The 27423-nt window shown below is 32.5% G+C and overlaps 2 protein-coding genes across 6 annotated transcripts in view; one reads left to right on the forward strand and one right to left on the reverse strand.

The window, feature by feature from the left end:
* Window positions 1-27423, reverse strand: part of LOC118184643 (uncharacterized) — a 343022-nt gene that overhangs the window by 142061 nt on the left and 173538 nt on the right. The window lies entirely within an intron of this gene.
* Window positions 24306-27423, forward strand: part of LOC118184641 (tyrosine-protein phosphatase 10D-like) — a 222332-nt gene continuing 219214 nt past the window's right edge. For all 3 annotated transcript variants that reach the window (XR_004757464.2, XR_004757465.2, XM_035354344.2), the window contains exon 1: window positions 24306-24803. Coding sequence is in view for 1 of the 3 variants with exons in the window: in XM_035354344.2 (XP_035210235.1) it covers window positions 24756-24803 (48 nt within the window). In the remaining 2 variants the exon portion in view is untranslated. The remainder of the gene's footprint in view (window positions 24804-27423) is intronic.

The raw sequence follows: 27423 nt of genomic DNA on the forward strand, positions 1-27423 counted from the left end.
TTTTTTTTCTTTTTTTTACTTGCCTGTGACGTCATCTCCTCTGGAACAGCGGGGATTGGAGTTTCGAGAGAAGTAAACCCAGATTCCAGACATTGGTGAGAAGCCATTTCAGCCATTTTCATCTTCGTACGATTTTAATCAGCAGAAATATTGAATAAAAACTCTGAAAACGCTAATTTTCGCCCTCATATTTCCGAGTGGCAATACTCTCGCACACTGGAGATAGAAATCTGCTTTATTTTGAAAAGTGTTGCCACTGCCAGCTTTCAAATAGTCACAGTTTTAAGTTTTGTTTATAAAAAACTTGCAAATTTTACAAGCTATGAAATAAAAGTGGCATCATTTTCTAACGTTGAAAGAAAGCACGCGATTGCATGTGACGTAATTGAATGTCGAAAATGTTTCGTTAATGTCAGCATTTTAAATAAATACCTGCTGTTGGTAACTATTTTGTTTAAGACAAATGACACGATATGATTTTGCCACATTAATTCTTTTGTTGATATTGAGAAAAGTTGTTCTATTTCTTCAAATTTAAATCATGGCTTCATACGTGTACGTATTAACCTGAAGTGTCTAAAGTTTTTGTTTCCTGGCTTGGTACCCAAAAAATTGTTTACGATTGGTTTTTGCTTGGAAAGAATGAACTGATTTAATTCATATTGAAACGTTTTTATGCACTTTTTTTTTTCAGGTGTACATAGAACTCATAAATTTTTCTTTCGTCGCAGCTAGCAACTTTGTATACAATACATTAAATTAATAGTTCTTTTTATTTTCAGTTTTTCAGTACATAGAACTTAAAAAACTTACAACTTTGGTCTCAGCCCGCTTCATATGGGGGGGATAGCCCGATAGTTTAGTATTAATATAAGTAAGCTCTTCAGAAATCGTATGACTACAATAATCTTCATGTGTCACTTTAAAAGTTCTAGTAAGATAAACAATGTTAAACGAATATCGAATGTTAAAAAAAAGGGAGGGGAAGAAATATTCTGTACAGTAGAGTTAAAATAGGAACAATTAATCCAAACTTACAGTACTCAGATATTCCATGGCAGTTGGGATGGGAAATATAATATTCAAAAAGGTGTTAATTAATTATGACAAAGTATGTGGGAGTGATGCATTCGTCGAGGGAACTGTAAGGAAAAACAGCAGTCAAGCGATAAGATCGTGGAACACTGGTAATGCGACTCGAGTCCAAATCTCGGAGAAGGTGTTTCGTTGTTTTTCTCACGTTTAACCTGAATGCGAGTCAGTTTTCCTCAAAGATCCTTCCCAAAGGCATCTTCCTCTTTAGACAGATAGAACTCTCTTTTGTTTTGCCATAAGCTCATATATTTTATACACAGGCAAAACGACCATACAAGTTACATATAGCCGGAATGTTTACTTCCGAAGTGGAATCTCCTGACCAGCTGTCATTATGTCCTGACTTTAATCGTTAATGCATCCTTACCATTTTAAAAGATACTAAGTTATTACATTTAAATCTTATTTGATATTTCAAAGACGAAGTACTTTTTTTTTTTTTTTTTTTTTTTTTTGCTATTACGCGCTCAAGTCCTTTACCACTTTTTGTGCATGTTAGAACATTAAAAATGCCCCATTTTATGTAATTTATCTAATTTTTTATGAAAATTCTTTTAATTTATAATACTCTTAAGTTTAGAAAATTCATAAAATTCAAAGCAGTCCTCATTAGTCCAAAGGGGTTTTGTCCCTGAAGAACTATTGTTTTCGTTTTGCGGTTTTGCGTCGATTCACTACAAACGACGAATCACTTTTCAAACTGTTGCCACAGAGTATTATTGCCCTGTGTTATATTTAAAGAAATTAAATAATGAAAAATCTGCATAAATGTATGTATATTTCTAGCATTGTGGTAAAACAACGGTACCTAGAGCCATCAAATTTTGAATGACGTCATCTTCCTACGAATATGGGCATGTGGAAGACCAAATTTGAAATTTGGAATTTGTTTTATTATCGATTTCTTATTTTGTAAATATTTAACAAATTTTTGATTAACAAACTCAAGGATTTCAAAGCGAGCGATAGCAACGTTGTACAGAAAAACATTTTTATCTCCAGGGCATGAGTCTCTGTATGGGAAATTCTAATGATATGCTCATTTTAAAACTATTTTGCGATATTGCTGTTGAACTGAATTTTCTGGTTTAATTGCGAAGAACGTGATATTTAATAAATAAATGTAACGTACAAAATGTTAAAAAAACGCTCCTTTGGAGGTAATTTAAAATCTGAAACATTTCAAATTTTCTTTTTTTATTCCTTATGAACTCACGCATATCAAGACTTATCTATTTTATAGTTAACTAGCAACTTTTATAGTTAACTATTTTATAGTTAGCTAGCCCCATCCTGTATTTTCATATTTCGCACGGGTTAAATAAAAAGAAGCTGTATCTATAAAGTATTAGAAAAGTTCACAGAATTACAAATTCGAAAATTTAATACTGGTAAAAAATGGAGAACCACTGACTCAGGAGCAAAATATGTAATATTACATCCTATACCGTGAAGATTCTTTTTGAAATGCTCTTCACTTTGTTTATTGTCGAATAAAAAATCAGTTCTAAAGTTATTGAGGAAATTTCCTATTTTTAACTTTAATGTCCATAAACGAGTACTTCAAGGGTCATATGCCCTCACTTGTAAGCAGCGCAGGTAACGTGGTTCTATGTCTTATTATTATTATTATAATTAAATTGTTGTGATGCCACATTTCATAAGATTCTGAGATAAAAATATGCAGAGAAAATTAGAATTTTACTTTTTTTTCAATCTTGAGAAGAAACGACATTATATACTTAAGACATTACTATGTTGCTGTGACTTATCTCACTTGTCTGATAGTAATATCAGAACAAGTCCACGAAATTCATTGTGGCAAGAAGTGCAAGATTGCGCCTGTCTTTTGGCAAGAGCCTTGAGCATCGTACAGGTGACAGTACGACTTTGTTCAATTCCGCCCCTTATTTTGATGGAGGGCATTCCGAGGGACTGGTCATAGGTTCTCACACACCTCTTGCCCTACCAGCACCCTCTCGGAAAGACTTTCATCTCTCCGCATATTTAGAGTGCCCGCATGCCGCGCAAACATTTACAAAATATCCATGCCTTCTCCGAAACTTGAACCCAGAACATTGTTTCTTTAAAAGATTAATACCAAGTCACGGTAAACGTTTTAGAAAATTATGATTTAAGTAGTGTTTGATTCTATGCCAAAATATTTGTTTATATGAGATATTATAGAGCGAAAATTCTAAGTTTAGACATGTTATGTGATTTGAAACTATGTTGTTTCTTCATGTTCAGATAAGAAGGAGTGGAAAAGTTGTAAATATTACGCTTATCATGCTTACAAAATGGCAATATTATACTTCCAAATATGCAGTATAATTCGGCAATGTTCTTAATAAGATTCTTTTTTTTTTTTTTTTTTTTTTTTTTCAAATGGAAAAGAAACACAAACATTTATAAAATTATAAAATTGTACACTGGGCATTTCACTTCCATTGGAACTCAGAACCAAACCTAAAATTTCAGAGAAGTTCTTAGTTCGTAATTTTTTATTAAATTTCGAAAATTATTTCAGGTTATTAAACGATCAAAAAATGTGAAAATGATAAAATCCTTAAATATGAAGAAACTTGCGACTCTGCGTGTTGCCTGGTGCTGCCATCTATTGAGCTATAGTGACACGAAATGCTCATATTACTGAAAGTAAACATATATGACCACTTCCAGTATTGTCATGAATGATTTTTGGAAATAATTTCATCGTAATTAAATTATTATTAATAATTCAGATTAAATTATATACATAGTTCATTACTTTTTTTAAAAAGTTTTCCCTCATTACACACTCACCATAAAAACGTATCGAAAACATTACTTCAAATAATTGTTGCAAAATAGTGCTGCCATCTGCTGGATTACACGGTTACCAATTCCCTATATTTCTCTCATATATTAAATTAAAGCTAAGGCATACCTTAGCAAAATAATTTGCATTAAAAATTATTTTGCTTAAATTTATTTTATTAAATTACCTTTACCTTAGCAAAATAATTTGCATTAAAAAATAAAAATAACAGCAAATGAAATCAAACCGTTGTGTACCATGTTATGCAATATTTGACAATTATAAATACATATGGTTTATTACAGTAATGCTTCAAATTTTAGTAGATTATTAGATTAATGCACATATTTAAAATTATAAATTATGTGTAGTAATGAGAAGCTAAAATAAAGGTTGACTTTATTTTAGCTTTATTAAGCAGGCACAGAGTAATTAAATTTTAATCATATATTACGCTTTACCAAATTTTAATCTTCTTAGAAATTACGCTTTGCAATGCCGCGAGGTGGAAAAAAAATAAAATCTTAACGTTTTGTTCAGTATTATAACTTGTTAGTTCTCATGGATAATAAATGCATGAAAGCAAAATTTTTTGAAAACTTTCACTAAAGGAATTTCTAACCTAAAATAAACGTGAAAGATATCCTGGAACGTAATCAGACTCAGATGAGATTTAAAAAAATTTAAGTCGTTCCAAACCTAAATCAAATTAATCACCAACTAGTATGGATTAATTTAAGTGCATCATACCTATCATAATTTAAACACATAATTCCTTCTACCCACGACTAAACCTACCAGTGGCCGAGAGCTAAATTCAGCGAACGCTTGTGGTTCCCACCTGGGTTCGATTTCAGGCGAATGGGCGTTTCATGGTTTTTCCCATGTGTAACGTGTATATGAAAGAGTTCCCTCAGAAATGCCTCCACAAAGGCAACCTTCCCCTTAGGCAGACAGCCCTAGTGTGCTTTGCCATAAACGCTAAGTCAAACCTTCTACTCATAGTTGCTATTACGTCGCTCGAAAAAAGATCGTATTCAAATACTAATTCATTATTAGACGAAAGGCGCGTTAGCCTAGAAGGGCTATTAGATTCGAAACGGCATTTTGCGTTGAATCGCTTAAATGCGGTGTATCACTTTTCAAATTGTTGCCACTAAATATTATCGCAGGTATTATATTCAAAGCAACTAAATAGTGAAGAAACAGCATAAATTTATGCATGTTTCTCGCACTGTGAAAAAACAACGGCACCTAGAATCATCAAATTTTGAATAACATTGTCCTCCACTCGCACATTAGCACCTGGAAGCCCGACTTTGGGAATTTAGAATTTGTTTTATTGTCTGTTTCCCATTTTGCAAAACTTAAATGAATTTTGATTAAAAAACTCAACGATTTCAAAGCGAGTAATGGCAACACTGCAGAGTATAAAAAATTTTTTATCTCCAGCGCGACAGACTGTCTATCGGAAATTCTAAAGATATGTAGTTTTTATACATTTTTAGCCCAAAGGGGCGTTAGCCCAAAAGCCTTCGAAACGTGTATGTGTCTCTAAATGAAAAAACGAAATGCCTGTTTGTATGTAATATAAAATTTGAAAGGTTTCAGACTTATTTTTTTTATATTATTAATTTTTTTTCACTCTTTGTATGGCTTTTAAAGCAAATTTTTAAATGTCTGTAACACTGCAGAGCAGCATTAACACATTTCGAATAATTAAATGATAAATCTTTTACAGGCGTATACCAAGAACTAAACAAGGGCAGCCGACACATCATTCGAACGTATCTGTATTTTTAAGCAAATAGTCATTTAGATTCGAAAATGTGGTTGTTTGTTAAAAAAATAAAAACTACATTGCTTGCTTTGCCTTATTTTTATAAACGGTAAAACGGTAAAGGCGAATTGCAAATGCACCAATAAATCTTATTGTTATAGCATTCTCCGTGAGTTCTTTCTCATAATATAAAGATATGATTGGATTTTCTTTCATTACTTATCCATTTGTTAATTTTCTGTTTAAATCAAAAAAAAAAAAATAAATAAAAATAAAAAAAAGACTAACTGTTGGCTTTTGCCAATGTTATGTGATAAACACACTGAAAAATGTTAAATAAAGCATATAGAAGCTTTATTTAACACTAGCAGCTTCGCTGCCAGCCTTCGTCTGGCTTTTAAATGTACCAGAAAAATGGCTGAAGGAAACACCAAACGTTAAATTTAAAAACTGCGTAGAATTTTACTCTGCAGAACAACTTCATAAAAAAAAGTTATTACGTATAACAAAATTACAATGAAATAAGCAATATCCCTTAATACAAATGTTAATTATCCTAATAAATAAATTAACCAACTCCTTTGCAAAATCTTAAGAACTCAAATGGTATAAAGGAGGTTAAGAACCTTGTTTCCTAAAAAAAATCACTCAAAACTTTTCAGTATCTTAAAAATAGTGAAATGAGGAATAAAAAACATAAAAGAATACAAAAAATTCTGAAAAGCAAAGTATAATTAATGATATTTTATCTTATATTTTCAAGAGAAAAAAATAACAATGAAATAAGCTATATCCCTTAATACAAATATTAATTATCTAATAAAAAAATTAACCAACTTTCCGTTGAAGAAAAAAAATCATGCAAAACTTCTCAATATCTTACAAACAGTGAAATAATCAAACAATAACATGAAAGCAACTCAAAAAACATAAAATTCCGCGCAGAATTTTATTCTACAGAACAACTTTATCAAAAAAAAAATCAATTAAAATGTATTATATATATATATATATAAATGACAATGAAATATGCCAATCTCTTAAAAACAGTGACATAAGAAATACGATGAAAACTTTTTGCCAGACCCATATTCCTAAAAGAATGAAACTATTCAAAATGATGTGATTTCATCAAAAATCTACCAACAACAATAAGAAAGGAAAATTGTTGCCAAAATCCCATTAAAAGATGTGAGAAGTGTACTCGGAAGCTTCATTTAAATTTTTTTTTAAAAAATACAAAATATTATCATTTTTCCAAAACTCTTTTTTTTTTTTTTAAAGCAGTCGCAAGGATGAAAGTTTAACATGTCCAAAAATCAAAGAAAAATAAACTGTACATTTTTAAAAATAAACTATTTTAGAAAAAATCCCGTTGAAAAGGTGTTAAGCTCACTTTGTTAAATAAATTCATATTGAATAGATTTATTGAAGCACGAAATTTATTTTAAGTTCGTAAAATAGCTAAGTGCCTACGTTTCATGACGATGTGAAAATGGAGTGTGTAGAGTAAAATCTCGCTTTCCTATAGCCCATTATGTCTCAAAATGATACGATTTCATCACAAAACATAAAATAAAAAAAAATTCCAATTCCAATTTCGGAAAAATCGCTTTGAAGTGCACTGCCTCTTTTCTAGATGCACCTATGTACCAAATTTCGTAGCCGCGGGTCTATTAGCTTACGGCAAGCGCGAACGAAAGACACACAGACAGACTCTTTCTTTTATTATATGTAGAGATTTTTCATCGTAAGTAGCTTTTCGCGCGGTAAATCTTTCGTACTATAATAAAGAATAAGTTATTTTTCAAATAAGAATGAGATACATTCCGATGACATCAGAGATCACGTGACTTATGTATAGCTAATGTAAACAAACAATGCAGATGACCTCAGAGATCACATGACTTATGTATAGGTAATGTAAACAACAAGGTCATTCTTCCTCTTCTTCTCTTGCGGAATGTATCTCATTAGTAGTTTAAGACAGATTTTTGTTTTAAAATGTTTTGAGCTAAAAGTGTTTCTATGAGTCTTAATTTGTTCTTTTTATGTTTAAACAAGTAAATATTTTTCAACAAGTATACTGTTCTCTCTTGAAAACATGAGATAAAATATTATTAATTATACATTCCTTTTCAGAATTTTTTTGTATTTCTTTAATGTTATTTATTGCTTATCATTGTTATACTTAAACATTATTAACGATACTAACATTGATGATAAAGAACCCTGCAATGATAACCGCTGGATTTCGCCTAGGAAAGCAATGAAACCCCACTCTCTTGTTGGAAAGCTCCCAAACCTTCCTTCACCAATAAATTTACCTCCCTTGAAGTAGAATCCAATGAGATGAAATTAGGAGATAGTGCTAACTTAAGTTCATCCACCTTACAAAAACTTAATGCCATCTTTTGCTTTAGAACAAATGTACAGTGGAGAATAATGGAACTGCTTACGATGTAAAACTTTACTGCCGTTGGAAATCCGACTTGATTTCAATAAAGCAGATGCAAGAAATCATGCGACTAGTTATCAGCGAAAACTTAGACATCCAGTACAACGTTCTTCCACTGAAAAAGGTTTGCCCCTTAAAGTTACCATCCACCGACTCCCCCGATACTGAAGAAACCCTACACTGAGGAATACGCTATCAAAAAATTGTCTGTTCTTAAGATCATCAGAATGAAAGTTAAGCAGTTTACGAGGAACCATGAAAGGTTAGTTAAAACCTCACTATTTTCTTTGTGGAAATTCCATGTACTAGTAGAAATATATTTGTATCAAGCTGTTCCTGCTTTTGACGATTCAGGCAAAATCATATAAAACAGGTAAATTACCCGCAAGGTGCTTCAGATATCACATGCATGAACATGGGCAACTCAGCTACTTTAATAATTCCAGGTACCTCAAGTATATAGCAGAGCAACTCACATACATATTAACTCAAAACTCACATATATATTAACTCAAAAAATAATATAAATCCATTTTTTTTCTTTTCCCTTGAGAATCATTTTCGAATTTCCCACAGGTACGGAAACCTGTGGTATAATTTCCGTAGGTACGGATAATTTCACGGGTACGGATAATTCCACGGGTATGGTTTCCACCGTATAGTTTTCGCGGTTACGGATAACAACTGAAACTTCCAAATATTTAGGAAGTTTTAAGAAAAAGAGAGCTATGAAATACAAAGTTCCTCTCAAAAGAAAATTAACGAAAATCAGTGCAACTCCTAGTGCATCTTCGAAATTCGAAAACTATAAGATACAGTAATGTTCCTCTGAGTTCATCTTTTAGAACGAGAAAATGTTCTCTCAGATTATAGATCACAGCATTGATTCCTTATTCAACGAATCTCTTAAATTTGCTGAAAATTTCAAATGAACTTCTTTTCCGAAAAAGAAACTTAGCCTACAAATTGTAGATATGCTCGTAAATGTGGAACATACGAAGTAATTTCTCCTTTTTTTTTTTTTTTTTTTTTTTTTTTTTAACAGATGAGTAAATTTATTACTGTACACTCTCCTACATCAGCTGAATATTGCCACCTCACTTCTCAGTTGCTTCTCACGAACCAACTAACTTCTCTCTGTCCTTCGAAAGTTGGGCCTCAGTTTTCAACGAATATCTTACCTTCCCACTAACAATTTTAACAGGCACCAATGAATCAAACTTTTGACGGGTGCTAGTGCATCTTCCACTAATTTAATTTAACCTTCCAGCAAGCGCGCTTGGCAATTTTACATAAACACGAGCTTCGTATTTTTTACAACACCCATTATTTTGCAGTCTTTGGCACGAAAATCGACAGAAATGAGTGAATATTGATACTAAATTTTTTAAGAAATAAAATATTAATCTTATACATGCAAAATACTAATGATATCATATTTAAAAAGTCAAATATTTTTAAGTTCGCATGTTATTGAGATGAAAACGCAATGATGTATTTCATTATAGAAAATTTTAAATTTATTATTTAATAATTATATTTTAAAATCGAAGCTAATTTTAATATTCATCAAAGGCAAGTATAGACAAATAAAAAAGGTAAACACCTTGGTAAGAAAAAAAAAGTAAGTTTAGCATTACTTACTTCTGCAAGGAAATTTACTTCTTACTGGTTACAAAAACGCACTTTAAACTAACTATAATATTTTTATTTATTTCTAAAAAACAGAAGTAAAAGAAAATAAGGAATGGAAATCGCTATTGTTCTCCCATCCAAAGGTTTCCTTTTCTTCATCGGGTAATTCTTGAAGCATGCGAGCAAAATCAGTTGCACATATTTTTTGTCATGAAAACCGATATAAAATTTACAGAGCCAAATGTATTCAACTCAAAATAATACACGGCAATTAATAACGCAAAATTACAAAATATTTGGGAAAAAAATATTTTCCGAACTTTTAACCACGGCCACGCGCGTGTCGTAACTTTTAGAAAAAAGCTGCCACGTAGCACAAAAGCCCAGCAAAAAAAAAAAAAAAAAAAAAAAAAAAAAAAAAAAAAAAAAAAATTAAATGATTTCCTGTTGGCACATTCCATGATGTGGGGAAGGGTAGAAAGGAGGAATAGAAATGACATTCAGACGTCTCAGCTTCGATATGCGAAAAATTTGCATTAAAAACTGAATTTGTCGTAAATTTTACGCATATGCGCGTGCTGGAAGGTTATTTAAGTTTGTTGCATGGACCCGTAGTGGTGACATTTAGGTTGACCTTAAGGAATCCAGCTTATAAGCTATCAGTGATATGCAGTTTTGATGAGTATCGGTATGCTAGGTTTTAATTTTAATTTTAATATTTATCTAGTTTACTGCTTTGCTCCTCAACAGTGGCCTATGAGTTAATTATAAATGGTTATAAATTTGTAGGTTACAATTTATCGCGGACGAAGATCTATATGCTTCATTTTAATTTTAATTTAGAAGTTATCTAAATTTACTCTATTGCCCGATTCATTGACATCTTGGTTGACCTTGAGTAACCTTCAATCTGATCACCAACTTTATAGACTCTGATATTCTTCGGCTTGATTTTAAATTTAAAATACATTCGACATACTGATAACGTTTTGAATTTCTCCGTAAATTTCGCACCAAATTTTACAAAATTTATTATGTAGGCATAATTTGAGCCGTAGAACCGAAAATTGGGAAAAAAAATAGGCATGTCATCTCTGAAAAATCCGATTTTTTCTCAAAATACCTATGGTAGAACAATGCTATATAAATTTAATACATATCTTAAGTCGCACTTTTGAGACATGAAAAACGGAGTTTGAATTTCGTCAATGGGCCCAGTGGAAAGGGAAGTATAGAACTGTCACCCCTTTTTTTTTTTCGCAATGATCAAGAGAATTCCGTTTATTCAAATTCGAAATACCTAGAATTTTAGTTATCGAAGCTATTTTGAGCGATTCTCCTGTTTTTAATTTTATTTTCGTTGATTTAAATTACTTAAAACTGATATAGCGTTTTTAATCAATCGTCAAAATATTTGAAAATGCTCATCAAAAAATAATATTTATTGATTCATTCATTTCATTTAGTGATTTGTACCTGGTAAAGGCATAAATAAACCAATTCATGAAATTAATAACAAATGTCAAGCAGAGACTTCTTCTAACACAACAATAAAGAAATTAGAAACATTAAGATAATTGCAAACTATTTACTAAGAAAACACAAACTGTTTGTTTGACATGCTGAATCGATTTTTTTATCAGTATATCTTTCTGAGCTACTCAGTTTAATCTTACTGTCCGATTTGATTTTGCTTGCAGAAGATTTAATTGATTTGCTATAATAGCTCTAACAGTAACGTGTGTGTAGCAAGATAACATTGGTCAAAAATACAGTTTTCGTATTTAAAGGGAAAACATGAAGTTTTTAGTGCCGACTTGCAGTAGTAATAGTTTCGAATAATAAGGACGAAACGATTTAGTTCGTCAAAACGCTAACTCTTCTTAAACAGTACTTCAAATAAAATCTAAACTGATTTTGCTCCCAGCACCAGATTTAAAATTCTAACTATCTCATTTTCCAAATCTTCACTAGATCTTAATCTCAGAAAACATTGTGCCCTGCTGCGTAATTCCTCATTACAGGGGATTGAATAAATAATGTTAAAGTTAAGAAATAAGTACTGAACTTAAAAAATGAACTTTTTAGTAACTATAAATTCTTGCAGCGATAATTTCTTCAAATGAAACTGTGGTCTGGTCCGGAGTCGATCACAGGACTTTCAAGTAATCGGCTTGACATATTCAGTGTTACACCACAATAGCATATGATAAAATTTTCTTGTACGAAAAGGATATACGGAGCGGCTTACTGAACGTCTCGAAGCCACTTGAACAAAAGAAAATACTGAACGAGTTGATAACACCTGGAAGCAAAACTAAAGTACGTTTATTTACAACCTGTAGAAAAGGATATATTGAACGTCTTAATGAGTATCTGAAGACAAAACTAAAGTACGTTTATTTACAACTTGTAGAAAAGGATATATTGAACGTCTTAATGAGCATCTGAAAACAAAACTAAAGTACTGTTATTTACAATCTGTAGAAAATGATATATTGAACGTCTTAATGAGTCTCTGAAAACAAAACTAAAGTACGTTTATTGTCTTAATGAACACTCAGAATAATATATAAAGTATATTTTCTTTTAGGCTGTAGAAAAGGATGCAGTGAAAGTATTAATGAGCACTTGGAAGCTAAAATAAAACACATTTTACTACAATCCGCAGATAATGACATATCGAATGGTTTAGTGAATACATCAAAGCAAAATTAAAGTATATTTCCACGCAGATTTACCCAGCAGCAACGTGTGAAAGATATACAAATATCTTGAATTACAAAAATAAAATCATGAATCGCAAAATTAAATCACTGTATCGAGTCGTAACTGTGCTCTTTTATATTAGCGGGATGTTTAGTAACAGAAGCCTTTCCAAAAGCAGAAAAGTGATGTATCTTCTTAAACGTTTGTTTCAAGGGGTATCATATTCCACTGACCTAATCCATATTTTTACGGCAATATTTTATGTATCGAAAAGAAATGTTACCTGGACTATGGTTTATGTGGCCATGCTTGTAGTGATCATTATACATAAAGTTGCTCTGTTGTTCAAAATAAATGGTTTAAAGAAACTAATAAATATCATAATGCAGTTGTGTTGTAAAACCAGTAATGCAAGTGAATGTTGCATTTACAGCTGGGTTATTTTAACTATTTTGATCGAAACTGTTTCATGTGTTCTCTCCTATCATGGTATGAGCATGGTAAATCACATGCTTTCCAATATTTTGAGTTTACAGTATGAACCTATGATTATAATAAAACTGGTCTATGGACCAGCAGTACTACTTTTCTCCTTTATGCCAATCTATACATTCTCGATGCTGTATGCGTTAGTTTACTACCAACTAAAGGAAGCGATAAGAAACTTGGCGCAATCTATGAGAGACGGGGAATACACAGTTAATGAAAGCATCATACACCGTTATGATTTATTGATGGATATTGCCGAAAAAATTGATAATAAACTATCTTTCAATGCCTTTTCTGTGATGCTTTTTAGCGCAAGTATGATCTTTTTCCTGTTATCGTTAAAATGCTACGCGATGATAGATGCTGTTCAACTTTCATTTCACTTTATACTGAGCATTTTAGCTTTCCTTGCCGTAACTATATCTGGCTCACTCGTATTCGAAGCGTCTCTTGATGTCTGTTCTGCAGCACAAAAACTTATGCGAAGATCAACGTGGTCAAACAAAGTTCGTCAGAGATTTCATGAGAGTATGAAACAGGAGATAACGTTAACAGTGTGGAAAATCGTTCCTATTAAAAGAAGTTTAATTCTAGGAACCTTTGGAACGATCTTTACGTATGTTATGCTTCTTAATACTCTTCAGTCCCAAGAACAACTCCTTTCAGACAACGATCGAAATATTCTTAAACAAATGTAGAGTCTGGAACAGAATTTTTTATATATATTTGAGCATTATATTTAGATCTGGGAACAATATTTTCTGATGTGAGAACTTTGATGTGAACTTTGATGTGAGAACGTGAAATATCTGTATGTTTGAAAGTGCTTATAGAGGTTTACGTCGAAAAATTCGGCTATTGATAATCGGTTCTTCAAATTTTCGGCATGAATTCGAGAGCATCTTTCAAATTTACTATGTTATCCCACCACTCTTTTCCAAAGGCGCCCCCTAATTATTATAGCGCCATACACCAGAAACAGCTTTTGGGTCCTACTCGCGCGGGCTAACAGATATTCCTGATTATTTCTTCTCATTTTATAATTGAATTCCTGCTGTATTATGCATTCAGCAAAGAAAAGAGGCAAAGTAACATGTAAATATTCTCTGCTGCAGATCACACAAAAAAGTGGAAATGCTTGAAAAAAAATAATTGCGGTGTGTCTGTGCGAGCCATTTGGGAAACATGCAACGCTGGTTCTTCAATATTGTATGATAATAAAAAACAGAAAGACTATTAATGTTCTTTCTCTCTGCTGACACTTTAGCTAAAGAAGCCACAAGTCACCCTTCCATCGACTCGGAGATCACACTCTCCATATTCGCTGCCAAACAAAAGATCTGCGCCTTCATGTCTATCTGGCAAGCTCACTGGGATGACTCAGACACCCGTCGACACACCTATTCAATGTTTCCCGTGGTTTCCACCAAGAGTCTCAAGCTTTCTCCATAATTGCTCTTTTCCCGTGGTCTTCACCAAGAGGCTTTTCTATCTACAGCAAGCTTTCACAATTCACGGAAGATTTCCACCCTACCTTAGCAAGTTCTGCCATCAAAACGTCAAATGCTCCTGCGATCCCTAAGTTTCTTCAGCAGACATCTCATATTACAATTACGACTGTCCACTCACATCTCCCCAAGAGAGTTGTTTTTTTTAATATTTTGTGTGTTACCTTCCTTTATTAAATATCATGTTCTTCGCACTTAAACCGTGAAATTCAGTTCAAGAGCAATAACGCAAAATAAGTTTAAATTGAGCATATCTTTAGAATTTCCGATACACAGTCTCACGAGTTGGAGATAAAAACGGTTTTTCTGTACAACGTTGCCATCGCTCGCTTTGAAATCCTTGAGTTTGTTAATCAAAAATTCGTTAAAGTTTTACAAAATATGAAATCGATAATAAAACAAATTCCAAATTTCAAATTTGGGTTTCCTGATGCCCATATTCGCAGTAGGATTACGCCATTCAAAATTGGATGGCTCTAGGTACCGTTGTTTTATAACAGTGCGAGAAACATACATACATTTATGCAGATTCTTCCTTATTTAATTTCTTCAAATATAATACAGGGCGATAATATTTGGTGGCAACAGTTTGTAAAGTGATATAGCCATTTATAGTGTTTCGGCGCAAAATCGCAAAACTGAAACAATAGTCCCCCAGGGACAAAGCCCCTTTCGACTAAAAAGTGTGTTGGATCTCTGTAGTAAATAATTACCTCTTACTTTATTCAACAAAGATTTAAATTTGCTAAACATATCCCTTTTTTACTTTTCGGTGTCCACGACTGATTATTTATCAATGACACTCTCAACACCTAAATGGTTTTAATTCAAACTTTACACGCAATAATTTTGAGGCCAATCTTTCCTGAAATTTTTAGCACAGAAAATTTTGAAACTAACTCTTTCAAGTCTAATTTTCAACAATATCATTTGTATTCACATATATCTCTTGGTTCATTTTGATCAAATTATTTTGATATGCCACTTGATTTATTTTGATTAAATTTTGTGAATCAGTAATCTACGTAATTTCGGGAAACTTCTGTTTTTACTTATTAACGTATGCGAGAATTATTGCGTTAGCAAATCCGAATACTTTTAGTTCGTGTTTTCTTTAATAATCATTTTTAATATTTCTTAAGGACCGGTACTTTCTCTACATGACAAATAATTCTTTTATTTTTTTCTCCTATATAATATATTTACGCTTTTTTATGATCATATAATTTATTATCACATGACAATACCATTTTTAACGATTTACAATTACCTTTTTGTCATTCGCAAAAGCGAATCTTTTAATTTACCAATACCGCATGAAATGTTAAAACTCTCACTAGGTTTCCAAAATAAAGTTTTGAAAACTATTAAAGTTGCATGTATACCAATGAGAATATCGCAATTATTCTATCGGATTAAAATACAGCAAATTTTTATGTCAAAGCCAAGAAAATGTTTCTAACAGCCGATATCAGTTAAAATACAACAAATTTTCATCTCAACGCAAGGAAAAAATATTCATTTAAATAATTATAATGATTTTAGCAAAAGAATTCCATAATTTTCTTTTCTCGCCATTAATTATTTATAAAATAGTAAGTATTTTACAAAAGTTTAAATTTTCTTATTAATAGATTTCGCAGATCGATACTTAAAGATTCCATTAGGGATATCATCTCCTGGGGTATCTGCGATATACTTTGTCAGCGTGGTTTAATATTTACTGAAAATAAATCATATTAAAAAAGGCAGATAATCGAAACGCGTTCTCGATCGAGTTAAGTATACAGAAAGAAATAATATTTAATAAAAAAAAAAATTCTGAAAGATTTCAGATTTTAATTTACGCCCAAAAGGAATTTTTTTTAACGTTTTGTGTGTTACCTTTATTTATTAAACATCACGTTCTTCGCACTTAAACCATAAAATTCACTTCAACAGCAATATCTCAAAATAATTTTCAAATGAGCATATCTTTAGAATTTCCGATACGCAGTTCCGGGCCCTGAAGATAAAAAGTTTCCCCCCCCCCTGTAGAGTGTTGCCACTGACTGCTCTTAAATCGTTTAGTTGTTTAATCAAAAATTCGTTGAAGTTTTACAAAATATGAAATAGATAATCAAATGGTTGAGATTCTTAATCAAAAACTTATAATTACTTTACAAAATATGAAATAGATAATAAAACAAAATCCAAATTGGAAACGTACGTTATTCAAAACTGGATGGCTCTAGTTACCCTTGTTTTATCAGAATGCCAGAAACATATATTCATTTATGCAAATTCTTCATTATTTAATTTCTTTAAATATAATACAGTGAGATACTTCTTTGGCAATATGAAGCAACTTCAATGATGGAACACAGAAGAAAACTTTATTTAACACTAAAAAAAAAAAAAAAAAAAAAAAAAAAATGGCGACATACAAACAAGAAGAGAAAACATATTCTATAAACTTATTTAAAAAAAATAATTACATGCTTCGTGCGAGAAAATGCATGCAGCTCTCGAGCCTGCATTTCAATATTGTCAGTAATCTGTACATTATTTATTGTTGCGTGCGTACGGGTTCGTTACGAAAAGAATGCACAAGTCCGATGAAAAATGAACAAAATTTATTATTATCACAACAAAAATGCTTAAATTTTCTCAAATTATCATGCAGTATTACAATATCTCACAGTAGTTATCTTTTAACTACTCAAATGTTCAATAGAACGTAATTCAAAACAGCTAAAGAACGCTAATCCGCGAATTCGCTATAATCAACAACAGCAGTTTTCTAAACAACAACACTACTACAAACTGAGACTACTACAAACTGAGATGTTTTCCTCCTTTTATAAGATTTTAAAATCACGCGCTAGAATTTTCCAGTACTTTCTCGAAATCAAAAAGAGATATTTATTTATTTAAAGCACGCGCTCTTGTATTTTTAATTTTCCGGCTTAGCTTTCTTTTAATATTCGTCACGCGCTGCACTGCGCGAGAAATAAAACCATTTAATTTATAATTAAACTAACATTAGCTTTTTAAATACCAAATTCGTAACACTGCCCCCTTCCCAAGGACTGCACGTCCCGGGCAGTACAATTCCTGGACAGGAAGCTAAACTTACAACTGTGGCATAAACATTACATTACAATATCAAACAACATGAACAATAAATGCAATAACTAACTTAAACAAATCAAATGCTATCAAATACTAAATACAAAACAAATATTAAATACAAATCAAATACTAAATGCAAATCAAATACTAAATACAAATCAAATCAAATACACATTTAAAAACAAAAAGGACCATGGTCTGATACTATTTACAATTATTTACATTACGTACTATGGCCATAGTAATGAGCTAACCTGTCGTAATGAACGACTTTAGGTTTAGAGTTCGAAGACTTACGAATCCGAACCACGACGTCATTCAGCCTGTTTAGAACTGTGTATGGGCCATCCCAAGGTGACTGTAATTTCGGACAAAGTCCTTTCCGTCGAGTCGGATTCCACAACCACACCTTGTCTCCTTCGTGGAATTGATGTTCAGTAGCTCTCGCGTTGTATCTGGTCTTCACTTTCTCCGTCGCCAAGTTCACTCGCTTTCGTGCGGAACGGTGCATCACTTCAAAACGGGCCTTGACATCTTGGATGTGTTCCTCAGGCGATGAAGGCGCATCCGTACGGCGATGAAACAGGCGGTCACAAGGCAGACGAAGGTCTCGACCGAAGAGCATCTGAGATGGAGAATAGCTGGTAGTCTGGTGTTTCTTTTCGACCCTAGCATGATTTCGGCTGTTTCTCGAGCTGGTTCTTTCGGACAAAGCGTCGGCATTTCCAGGTGAGGATCCCTTCTTAGGATGGATAGTCATGTCTTCAGATCCTGAAAGCAGTTTGTTGTTTTTCAAGTCTAAGGAAAAATTGTATTTCCTTAAAAAGTCCAATCCGAGTATGCATGGATCTGTAATATCCGCCACATATGCCGTGTGATGGTAGGCAGCACTTCCAAATGTGATTTTCACGTTTAACTTCCCAGCTATGTCGATCTTTTCACCAGACGCAGTCTGAAGGGTAACACAGGATGGCGTCCAAATAAGTTTATCTTTAAACTGTTCAGCTAAATCTTTCCTAATGATGGTAACATTAGCTCCTGTGTCAATGATCATATTGCAAGGAACTCCATCGATATTCCCATTAATGGACATTCCGTTACTATTGCCACTCACTGTATAAATTTTAAGCGCTTTAAAACAAGGTTTTTCATTATCTGGCAAACTCCGTTCCTCGATATGGTCACTAATTTGTTTACTGCGTCGTTGCTGGGAAATGGTCTTATTTTCCGTACCTCGGGGTGTTCTGCAGTTTCTTCGTATGTGGCCTTCACCTCCGCAGTTCCAGCACTTTAGGATCGGTTTCTTTTCACTTCTGTTCCGTCTCAAGCCACTGACTTGTCTGGTAAAATCATCTGATTTATATTCCGTACCCTGGGGTGTTCTGCAATTCCGTCTTAGGTGACCTTCACTACCACATCTCCAACACCTTACAGCTACTTTGTTCTCACTGCTACTCCGTATCAAAGCATCGACTTGTCTGGATAAATCATCTAAACGAGCCATCAATTGATCCACTGGCTCGTGGACTCACACAGCTCTGACTGGGTGGCTATCTCTACGAGTTGCTTGCTGGGCTGCCTCGACTTTTACGGCGTACAACAGAGCGCTTTTTAAATCTTTAACATCCGCCATTCGTAGAGCTTTCTGTATTTCAGTATCTCGGATGCCGTCGATAAAGTATTGCAAGGATAGGATTTCCCTTGTTTCTGTCTGGCATTCCGAAAAGGCGAGATGGGACAGCCTTTCAACATCCGCGGCGAGCTCCTGAAGTGTTTCGGTAGGCTTCTGTTGACGAGATTTTAATTGGAGCCTGCTGTAGTCTTTTAAACACTTCTCCCCAAAGCGCAACTCCAAGGCGCCGGACAGAGCTTCGAAATCTAACCTTTTGTTTTCGGGAAGAGTCTGAAGGATATCCGCTGCGTCGGCTCTTAGAGAAGCGGCGAGATGACAGGCCTTAGCTTGGGAATCCCATCCATTCGCATCCGCCACGATAGAAAATTGTGTCTTATACACCTGCCAGGAGGTCTTCCCATCATATGTGGATAGCTTCAGAGGTGGACGAGCAGGCATTGGTAAGAATTTAAAATCATCACTCCCGCTCCCTGCCGACGCTACGAATTTCTTTAAAGTATCCATTTCTTTGGCAACTGCAGAAACTCTCTCATCAATTTGTTGTTCGATTTGTTGTTTAACGGAACAAACTCTTCCTTCTATTTCTTCTTTGACTGAATCAACTTTGTAACCTATTTGTTGTTCCACGGCCGAAACTCTGTCTTCTATTTGCGCTTTCACAGAGGAAACGTTTTCTTCAATTTGTCCAACTTTAATTTCAACCGCGTCTATTCTGCCTTCCATAGCCTCAAAGTTATTTTCTATTGCGTAGGTAATTTCTCTTTTCATTTCGTCTTGACCGGCTTTCATCTCGTCTTTAAGAATTTCATTTCTTCCTTAACGGATATTTGACCAGCATCCATCTTTTCTTGTACAGCTTTTATATCTTCCTTAACGGAGTTGACGGCTCCTTCCATCTTTTCTTGGAAAGCAGCAAATGCAGTAATCATTTGCCTGAATTGTTCTTCCATCGCTCTTGTTATTGGCATTCAATATCCCACCGCTGCCACCAAAAATTGTTGCGTGCGTACGGGTTCGTTACGAAAAGAATGCACAAGTCCGATGAAAAATAAACAAAATTTATTATTATCACAACAAAAATGCTTAAATTTTCTCAAATTATCATGCAGTATTATAATATCTCACAGTAGTTATCTTTTAACTACTTAAATGTACAATAGAACGTAATTCAAAACAGCTAAAGAACGCTAATCCGCGAATTCGCTATAATCAACAACAGCAGTTTTCTAAACAACAACAAACTAAGCAACTACTACAAACTGAGATGTTTTCCTCCTTTTATAAGATTTTAAAATCACGCGCTAGAATTTTCCAGTACTTTCTCGAAATCAAAAAGAGATATTTATTTATTTAATGCACGCGCTCTTGTATTTTCAATTTTCCGGCTTAGCTTTCTTTTAATATTCGTCCCGCGCTGCACTGCGCGAGAAATAAAACCATTTAATTTATAATTAAACTAACATTAGCTTTTTAAATACCAAATTCGTAACATTATTATTCATCTATTTCAAATGCACGAGAGATTAATAACGATATTAAAGCTGTTACAACCTCTCCCCCAACGGAGAGACTTTTTCCGAAGGGTAAAGTTCTGTAAAATTTGACAGTTTAATAAGCTCGGCTTGCTCATTTGCTTAAAGAGAAAAGGTAACTTCTCTCATAAGTTTCCAAATTTTCAGGCCGAAAATTTTAAATTTTAAACAAATATTTTTACACCACATTTAAATAGGAAGAAAATGGACAGTGTTCAAATTAGTCTTCTTTTTTTTTTTTTTTTTCTTGACGGCGCCTAGATCTCTTGCATGGTGGAACAGTTCCTTGGCTATAATTCACAGCAAAGCCTTTCCTCAGTTCATCTGTGCCTTTCGGATAATATTCATTTGTCATTTGCTTTCGACAATTGTTTTCTTCGTTTATTAGTAGCGGCTTTGATATTAAATCAAAAGTCGAAAGATGATGATAACGCTGCATTGCAAAATGATTCTCAATATTAATTTCTTTATCGTTTTTCAAATTTTCGTGAACATCTTCCACGTTTAATTCTGGTGATTTAACTTCTTCTTCAAATACATCTCTGGATGCTTTATTTTCTTCCTTCATCGGTTCCAAGATCTGCTCTTCAGCTATTTTTCTTTTCCTTTGAGCTCTAGTAGAAACAGCATTAAAATGGTATCACTAAGTTTACGTTCAAGTGATAAACTAATAAAATAAGGCAGTTCAGTGTTAAGAGGAAGTAATAACCTGATACCATTAATATTACGTTCAGTGATGAACTAATAAAATAAGGCAATTCAATATTAACAGGAAGTAATAACCTGGTATTACTAATATTATGTTCAGTGATGAACTAATAAAATAAGACAATTCAATATCAACAGGAAGTTACGTTCAGTGATGAACTAATAAAATAAGGCAATTTAATATCAACAGGAAGTAATAATCTGGTATCAATAATATAACGTTCAGTGATGAACTAATAAAATAAGGCAATTTAATATCAACAGGAAGTAATAACCTGGTATCACTAATATTGCGTTCAGTGATGAACTAATAAAATAAAGCAATTCAATATTCACAGGAAATAATAATCTGGTATCACTAATATTATGTTCAGTGATGAACTAATGAAATAAAATTACGCACGATTATTCGATCTTGGTTGGTGCCTCCAAAATAATTAAGACTGTGATGCTTCTTTGTCGATATGAAGCAACTCCAATGATGGAACACAGAAGAAAACTTTATTTAACACTCAAAAATATGGCGACATACAACAAGAAGAGAAAACATATTCTATAACTTATTTAAAAAAAAAAAATTACATGCTTCGTGCGAGAAAATGCATGCAGCTCTCGAGCCTACATTTCAATATTGCCAGTAATCTGTACATTATTTATTATTCATCTATTTCAAATGCACGAGAGATTAAAAACGATATTAAAGCTGTTACAACCGGAGTCTAATATTTGGTAGCAACAATTTGAAGTGAATCCGACATTTAAAGTGAACCAACGAAAAACGCCGAAACGAAAATAATAGCCCGTCAGGGCAAATTGCCCCTTTGGACTAAAAAAAAAAATCTGAAAGCTTCAATTTTATTTTCTTTCTTTAAAAGGTTTTATATGACGCCTAGAGGGGAGTCTTTCAGTTACACACACGTAAGCTTTCGAGAGCCGTTTCCAGAACATTTGGGCTAACGCCTCTTTAGGTTAAAAATATTTAAAAAGAGTATATCTTTAGAATTTCCGATAGACAGTTTCGCGTATTTGAGATAAAAATCTTTTATTACGTATAATGTTGTCACTTGCTCGCTTTGAGTTTTTTAATCGAAAATTCGTTAAAGTTTTACAAAATATAAAATAGATAATAAAACTAATTCGAAATTCCAAATTCGACTTCCAGGTGCCCATGTTCGGGAGGAGGAATACGTTATTAAAAGTATGATGGCTTTAGGCAGCGTTGTTTTTTCACATTTCGAGAAACATACATGCATTCATGCAGATTCTTCATTATTTAATTTCTTTAAATATAGTACAGAGCGATAATATTTGGTATAGAGACTAACAGCTCTTCTGGGTTAACGCCTCTTTGGGCTAAAAATTCACTTACTTATTGGTCAACGAAGAAGAGCCTTGGAATTTCGTATTAAAGAGCATTACGAAAGAAGAAAAATGAAAAGTAAAATCGTAAAGCTTTTTTTGACATTAATCACATTTTTCATTGCTCCACATCTAAAATTATTCAAAAACATATTCTTCTTTGACGAATCAGATTTCCTAAAGGCGGTCGTAAAAAACGTTCGGTTGTGGTTAAGGATTCTACTTTCTAATTCCTGTTTACCACCAGCTTCTCAAAAAGACCTATTTCCTAATTGCATTTTGTTTACAATTTTGTTAATAAAAGTGTGCTGTTACATCATATGCACACGCGTTTTGGCCGTCATTTCAATACCTGTGAGTTGAAGAAGATGGTTCTAACCTTCGAAACGATATTTCTGTTAATTCATGCACATTATGTTGATTCTCGTCGCTAATTATTACTATTTTTAACATCAATTAACCTGTATTTTATTTTTAATTTCTTTTTCGAAACAAATAATTATATTCTATTTCGAAACAAATAATTAGCCTTTTTTAATTTTCATACTAGAATGTTTTGCCACCTTATTTTTTCAAAATGAAATTATTATTTAAAAACTTTTTTTACACGATTTAAAAAAACGTTGTTTAAGAAAAAATTCACTGCGCCATATCTTTTGCTATAATTTATCGTAAACACTTTTTCAAATATTTCCTAAAACATTTTATTTCTAATTTTTCTCCTTACTTTTTAGTCCAAAGACGCAATTTGCCCAGAAGGACCATTCATTCGTTTGGGCATTTTGTGTCGATTCACTACAAGCCTTGTTTCACTTTTTAAATTGTTGCCACCAAATATTATCTCCCTACATTATATTTAAAGAAATTAAATAGTGAAGAATCTGCATAAATGTAAGTATATTTCTCGCATTGTGATAACGTCACGGTACCTAGAGCCACACAGTTTTGAACAACGTAATCCTCCTGCGAATATGGGCATCTGGAGACGCAAATTTTAAATTTGGAATTTGTTTTATTATCGATTTTATATTTTGTAAAATTTTAATGAATTTTCGATTAACAAACTCAAGGATTTCAAAGCGAGCAATGGCAACGTTGTACAGAAAAAGGCATTTTTATCTCCAACACGCGAAATTGTTTATCGGAAATTCTAAAGATATGCTCAATTTAAAATTATTTTGCGTTATTGCTCTTGAACTGAATTTTATGGTTTAAGTGCGAAGAACATGATATTTAATAAATAAATGTAACACACAAAATGTTAAAATAATGCCCTTTTGGATGTAATTTAAAATCTGAAACTTTTCAGACTTTTTTTTAATCCCCTTATAGTGTATGCAAATGTTTAACAATAAGAAAACTCGAGAATATAGGCTATAGGTTTTGAATTCGACAACAGATGGCGCCACCACTGAAAAGTTTTTGCTGGAGGAGAAAAAGTGAAAACACGCTTTGCTGGAAGCGCTTTCAGGCTCTGACTCAAACGCACATTACGAGATGCGATCAGTAACTTGCGCGGTGAGTTGTATGTAGGCCAACGGCTGTTCTGGCATTCACTATATCGTTTCACTCTTAATTCAGAAATGGGAGAAATTTATCGGCATGTTTTATGCAGCAGGTGAAACACGTTTGCTGTATTTGGAATTCTGTGTATATATAAATTCTATGACGCATAATTTTCAAAGCTTCGAAAATTCTCAACCGTTTTTAACCAAATTCTGTCATTCTTGGTAATTATCAACGATTTTAAAAATTCTTAACCAAAAGAATGAAATGGAGCATACGAAAAAGCATCACATGATGACGATATTGTGGTTATGAATGTACGGTGACTAAGTGAGTATTTAAACAAATACATTGCATCGATGAGACATCAACACTTCACTCGCTTTGCAATATGTATGGCTACAGGTCCAGTTGACCATCAGTGCCAAAATGGGAATCAAAACTTTGATCTTCAGCTTCTTGGTGTTAACGGCTCACGTAAGTACGATTTGAATCATGTTAAATATATACAGTAATGGAAAATTAATGCCAAGCTATAAATCTTTCTCATATGACTTATAATATTTTGATATCATAATCTACCCAAAGAAATATAAAACTTCCCATTTCTTTACATTATACGAATAAAGTCAAATGCTAGTCTAATTTATAAATATTATACCTTTTAAATGTAATAAAATAGTAATGACTAGTGTTGCCATTTCGCCTGGCATTATGAGTTAAAATTTTTTTAAAACAACTCACTTTTTATAGCAAAAAGTAATATATTAGAATATACGTATATATTAGAATATATGTATATTCCGTGGTTCGATTCCTGGCGAAGGCGTTAATTTTTCATCTTTCCGGCTTGCAAAGTACCTAATGTCTCTACAAAATTGCAAAACGTGGTCCTATTAAAATGGAAAACAGGCAACAGTATCACACTTTTCGAAGATAATTATAACTTTTCGTCAAATCGAGCAGTTAAATTATCTTTGTAAATTTTCAAATTTCAACTGAAGTCCTGAAAATTCTAGATAATTTATACAACGAAGCTAGGAAGTCTTTTGAAGGGCCGATTTCTTCTAGTGTAAGAAGTGTAGATAATAGTAATAAGTTTTATTATTTCCAAAAGATGAAAGAAAAGTCTCATAGAGTTGTTGTGCAATACACAATGTAGTAAATATGCCAGTCTGTGAAAATATGCCAGTGTAGGGAAACAGTTAAGGGCAATATTTAAATAACCTAACCTAGCCTAACCGAGTGAACATCAGAACATCAGAGATGCCTTTCTTCTTAAAGTGAAAACCAGTTTCATTTTATTTATTGGTTTCAGAATTTTTCTACTTACATCTTTAAAACTTATCATTTTAATTATTTGTGACAATTTATGACAGTTTGTATTTTATGACAATTGACATTTTAATTATTTGAATATTTTATTACAGACACGTTAGAATGTTTTATTGCGATTTGAAACAATATGGAAAGAAATGAATATTTAGAAAGTAAAATTCAAATCGAATTGCTTTGTTTCAGTCGGATTGTTTGGTTATTGGGAAATCATTGAAGCACAGGATAGTTTGTATTAATTAGCACAGGATGAATTTTCTGGAAAAATAAGGAAGCAGAAGTATAATATATGATGAATATGTAATATTTTTTTTTCTTTACTTTTCCAACAATAGAATATCACCCCGAACAGTAAAAAGAATCAAAAACCATTTGATGAAGAAGACATTTAATAGTATAATATCATCTAACTGATGAAACTTAATCTCCAATGTTAAAAGAAAAATTAATTTTACTTTTAAAAGTGTTTCGGTTTTTAAAATGTACAACATTTAATACCACAGTTCTTTTTTGAATGTAAAATTATACGAAAAGAAATATGTCAGAATGTTAAAAAAATATATTAATGTTTAAATAAAATAAAAATAAAAAAAATCCTAAAGTTTTCAGATTTTTATATTACGCCTAAAGGGATTTTTTTTTTTTTTTTTTAGTCCAAAGGGGCTTTGTCCCTGAAGGACTATTGTTTTCGTTTTGCGATTTTGCGTCGGACTCCTATAAACGTCGATTCACTTTTCAAACTGTTGCCACAAAATGTTAGAGTCCTGCATTATATTTGAAGAAATTAAATAATGAAAAATCTGCATAAATGATTGTCTATTTCTCGCATTGTGATAAAACAATGGTACATAGAGCCATCGAATTTTGAATGACGAAATCCTACTGCGAATATGGGCATCTGAAATCCCAAATTTGGAATTTGTTTTATTATAGATTTTATATTTTGTAAAACTTTAACGAATTTTTGATTTACAAACTCAATGCTTTAAAAGCGAGTAATTGCAACGTTCTATAGAAAAAAAATACTTTTATCTCCAGCTCGCGAGACTGTGTATATCGAAAATTCTAAAGATATGCTTAATTTAACATTATTTTGCGATATTGCTCTTGAACTGAATTTTATGGTTTAAGTGCAAAGAACATGATATTTAATGAATAAAGGTAACACTCAAAACGTTAAAAAAACGCCCCTTTGGACGTAATTTAAAATCTAAAAAATTTAAGATTTTTTTTTTTTTTTTTTTTTTTTTTTTTTACATTTTGTGTGTTATTTTTATTTATTAACCATAAAATTCAATTCAACAGCAATATCACGAAATATTTAAAAAGAGCATATGTGTAGAATTTCGGATACGTAATCTCGCGTACTAGAGATATATTTTTTTTTACAGTGTTGCCATTGCTCGTTTTGAAATCGTTGAGTTTCTTAATCAAAAAATCATAAATGTTTTACAAAATATGAAATAGAGGATAAAACAAATTACAAATTTGGTCTTCCAGATTCTCATATTCGAGTGAGGACTACATTGTTCAAAATTTGATGTCTCTAGGTACGTTGTTTTATCATAGTGCGAGAAACATGCATACATTCAAGCAGAATCCTTATTATTTAATTTCTTTAAATGTAATGCAGGGCTCTAATATTTGGTGGCAACAATTTGAAAAGTGAAACTCCATTTTAAATTAGACGGCGCAAAATGCCGAAACGAAGTTAATAGCCCTTCTGGGCATACTCATTTTTAGCGCCTTGGGCTAAAAAAGT

Source organism: Stegodyphus dumicola, chromosome 5, assembly GCF_044657685.1.
Source record: "Stegodyphus dumicola isolate Sdum_Otavi_A_Nest chromosome 5, ASM4465768v1".
NCBI lineage: Eukaryota > Metazoa > Arthropoda > Arachnida > Araneae > Eresidae > Stegodyphus > Stegodyphus dumicola.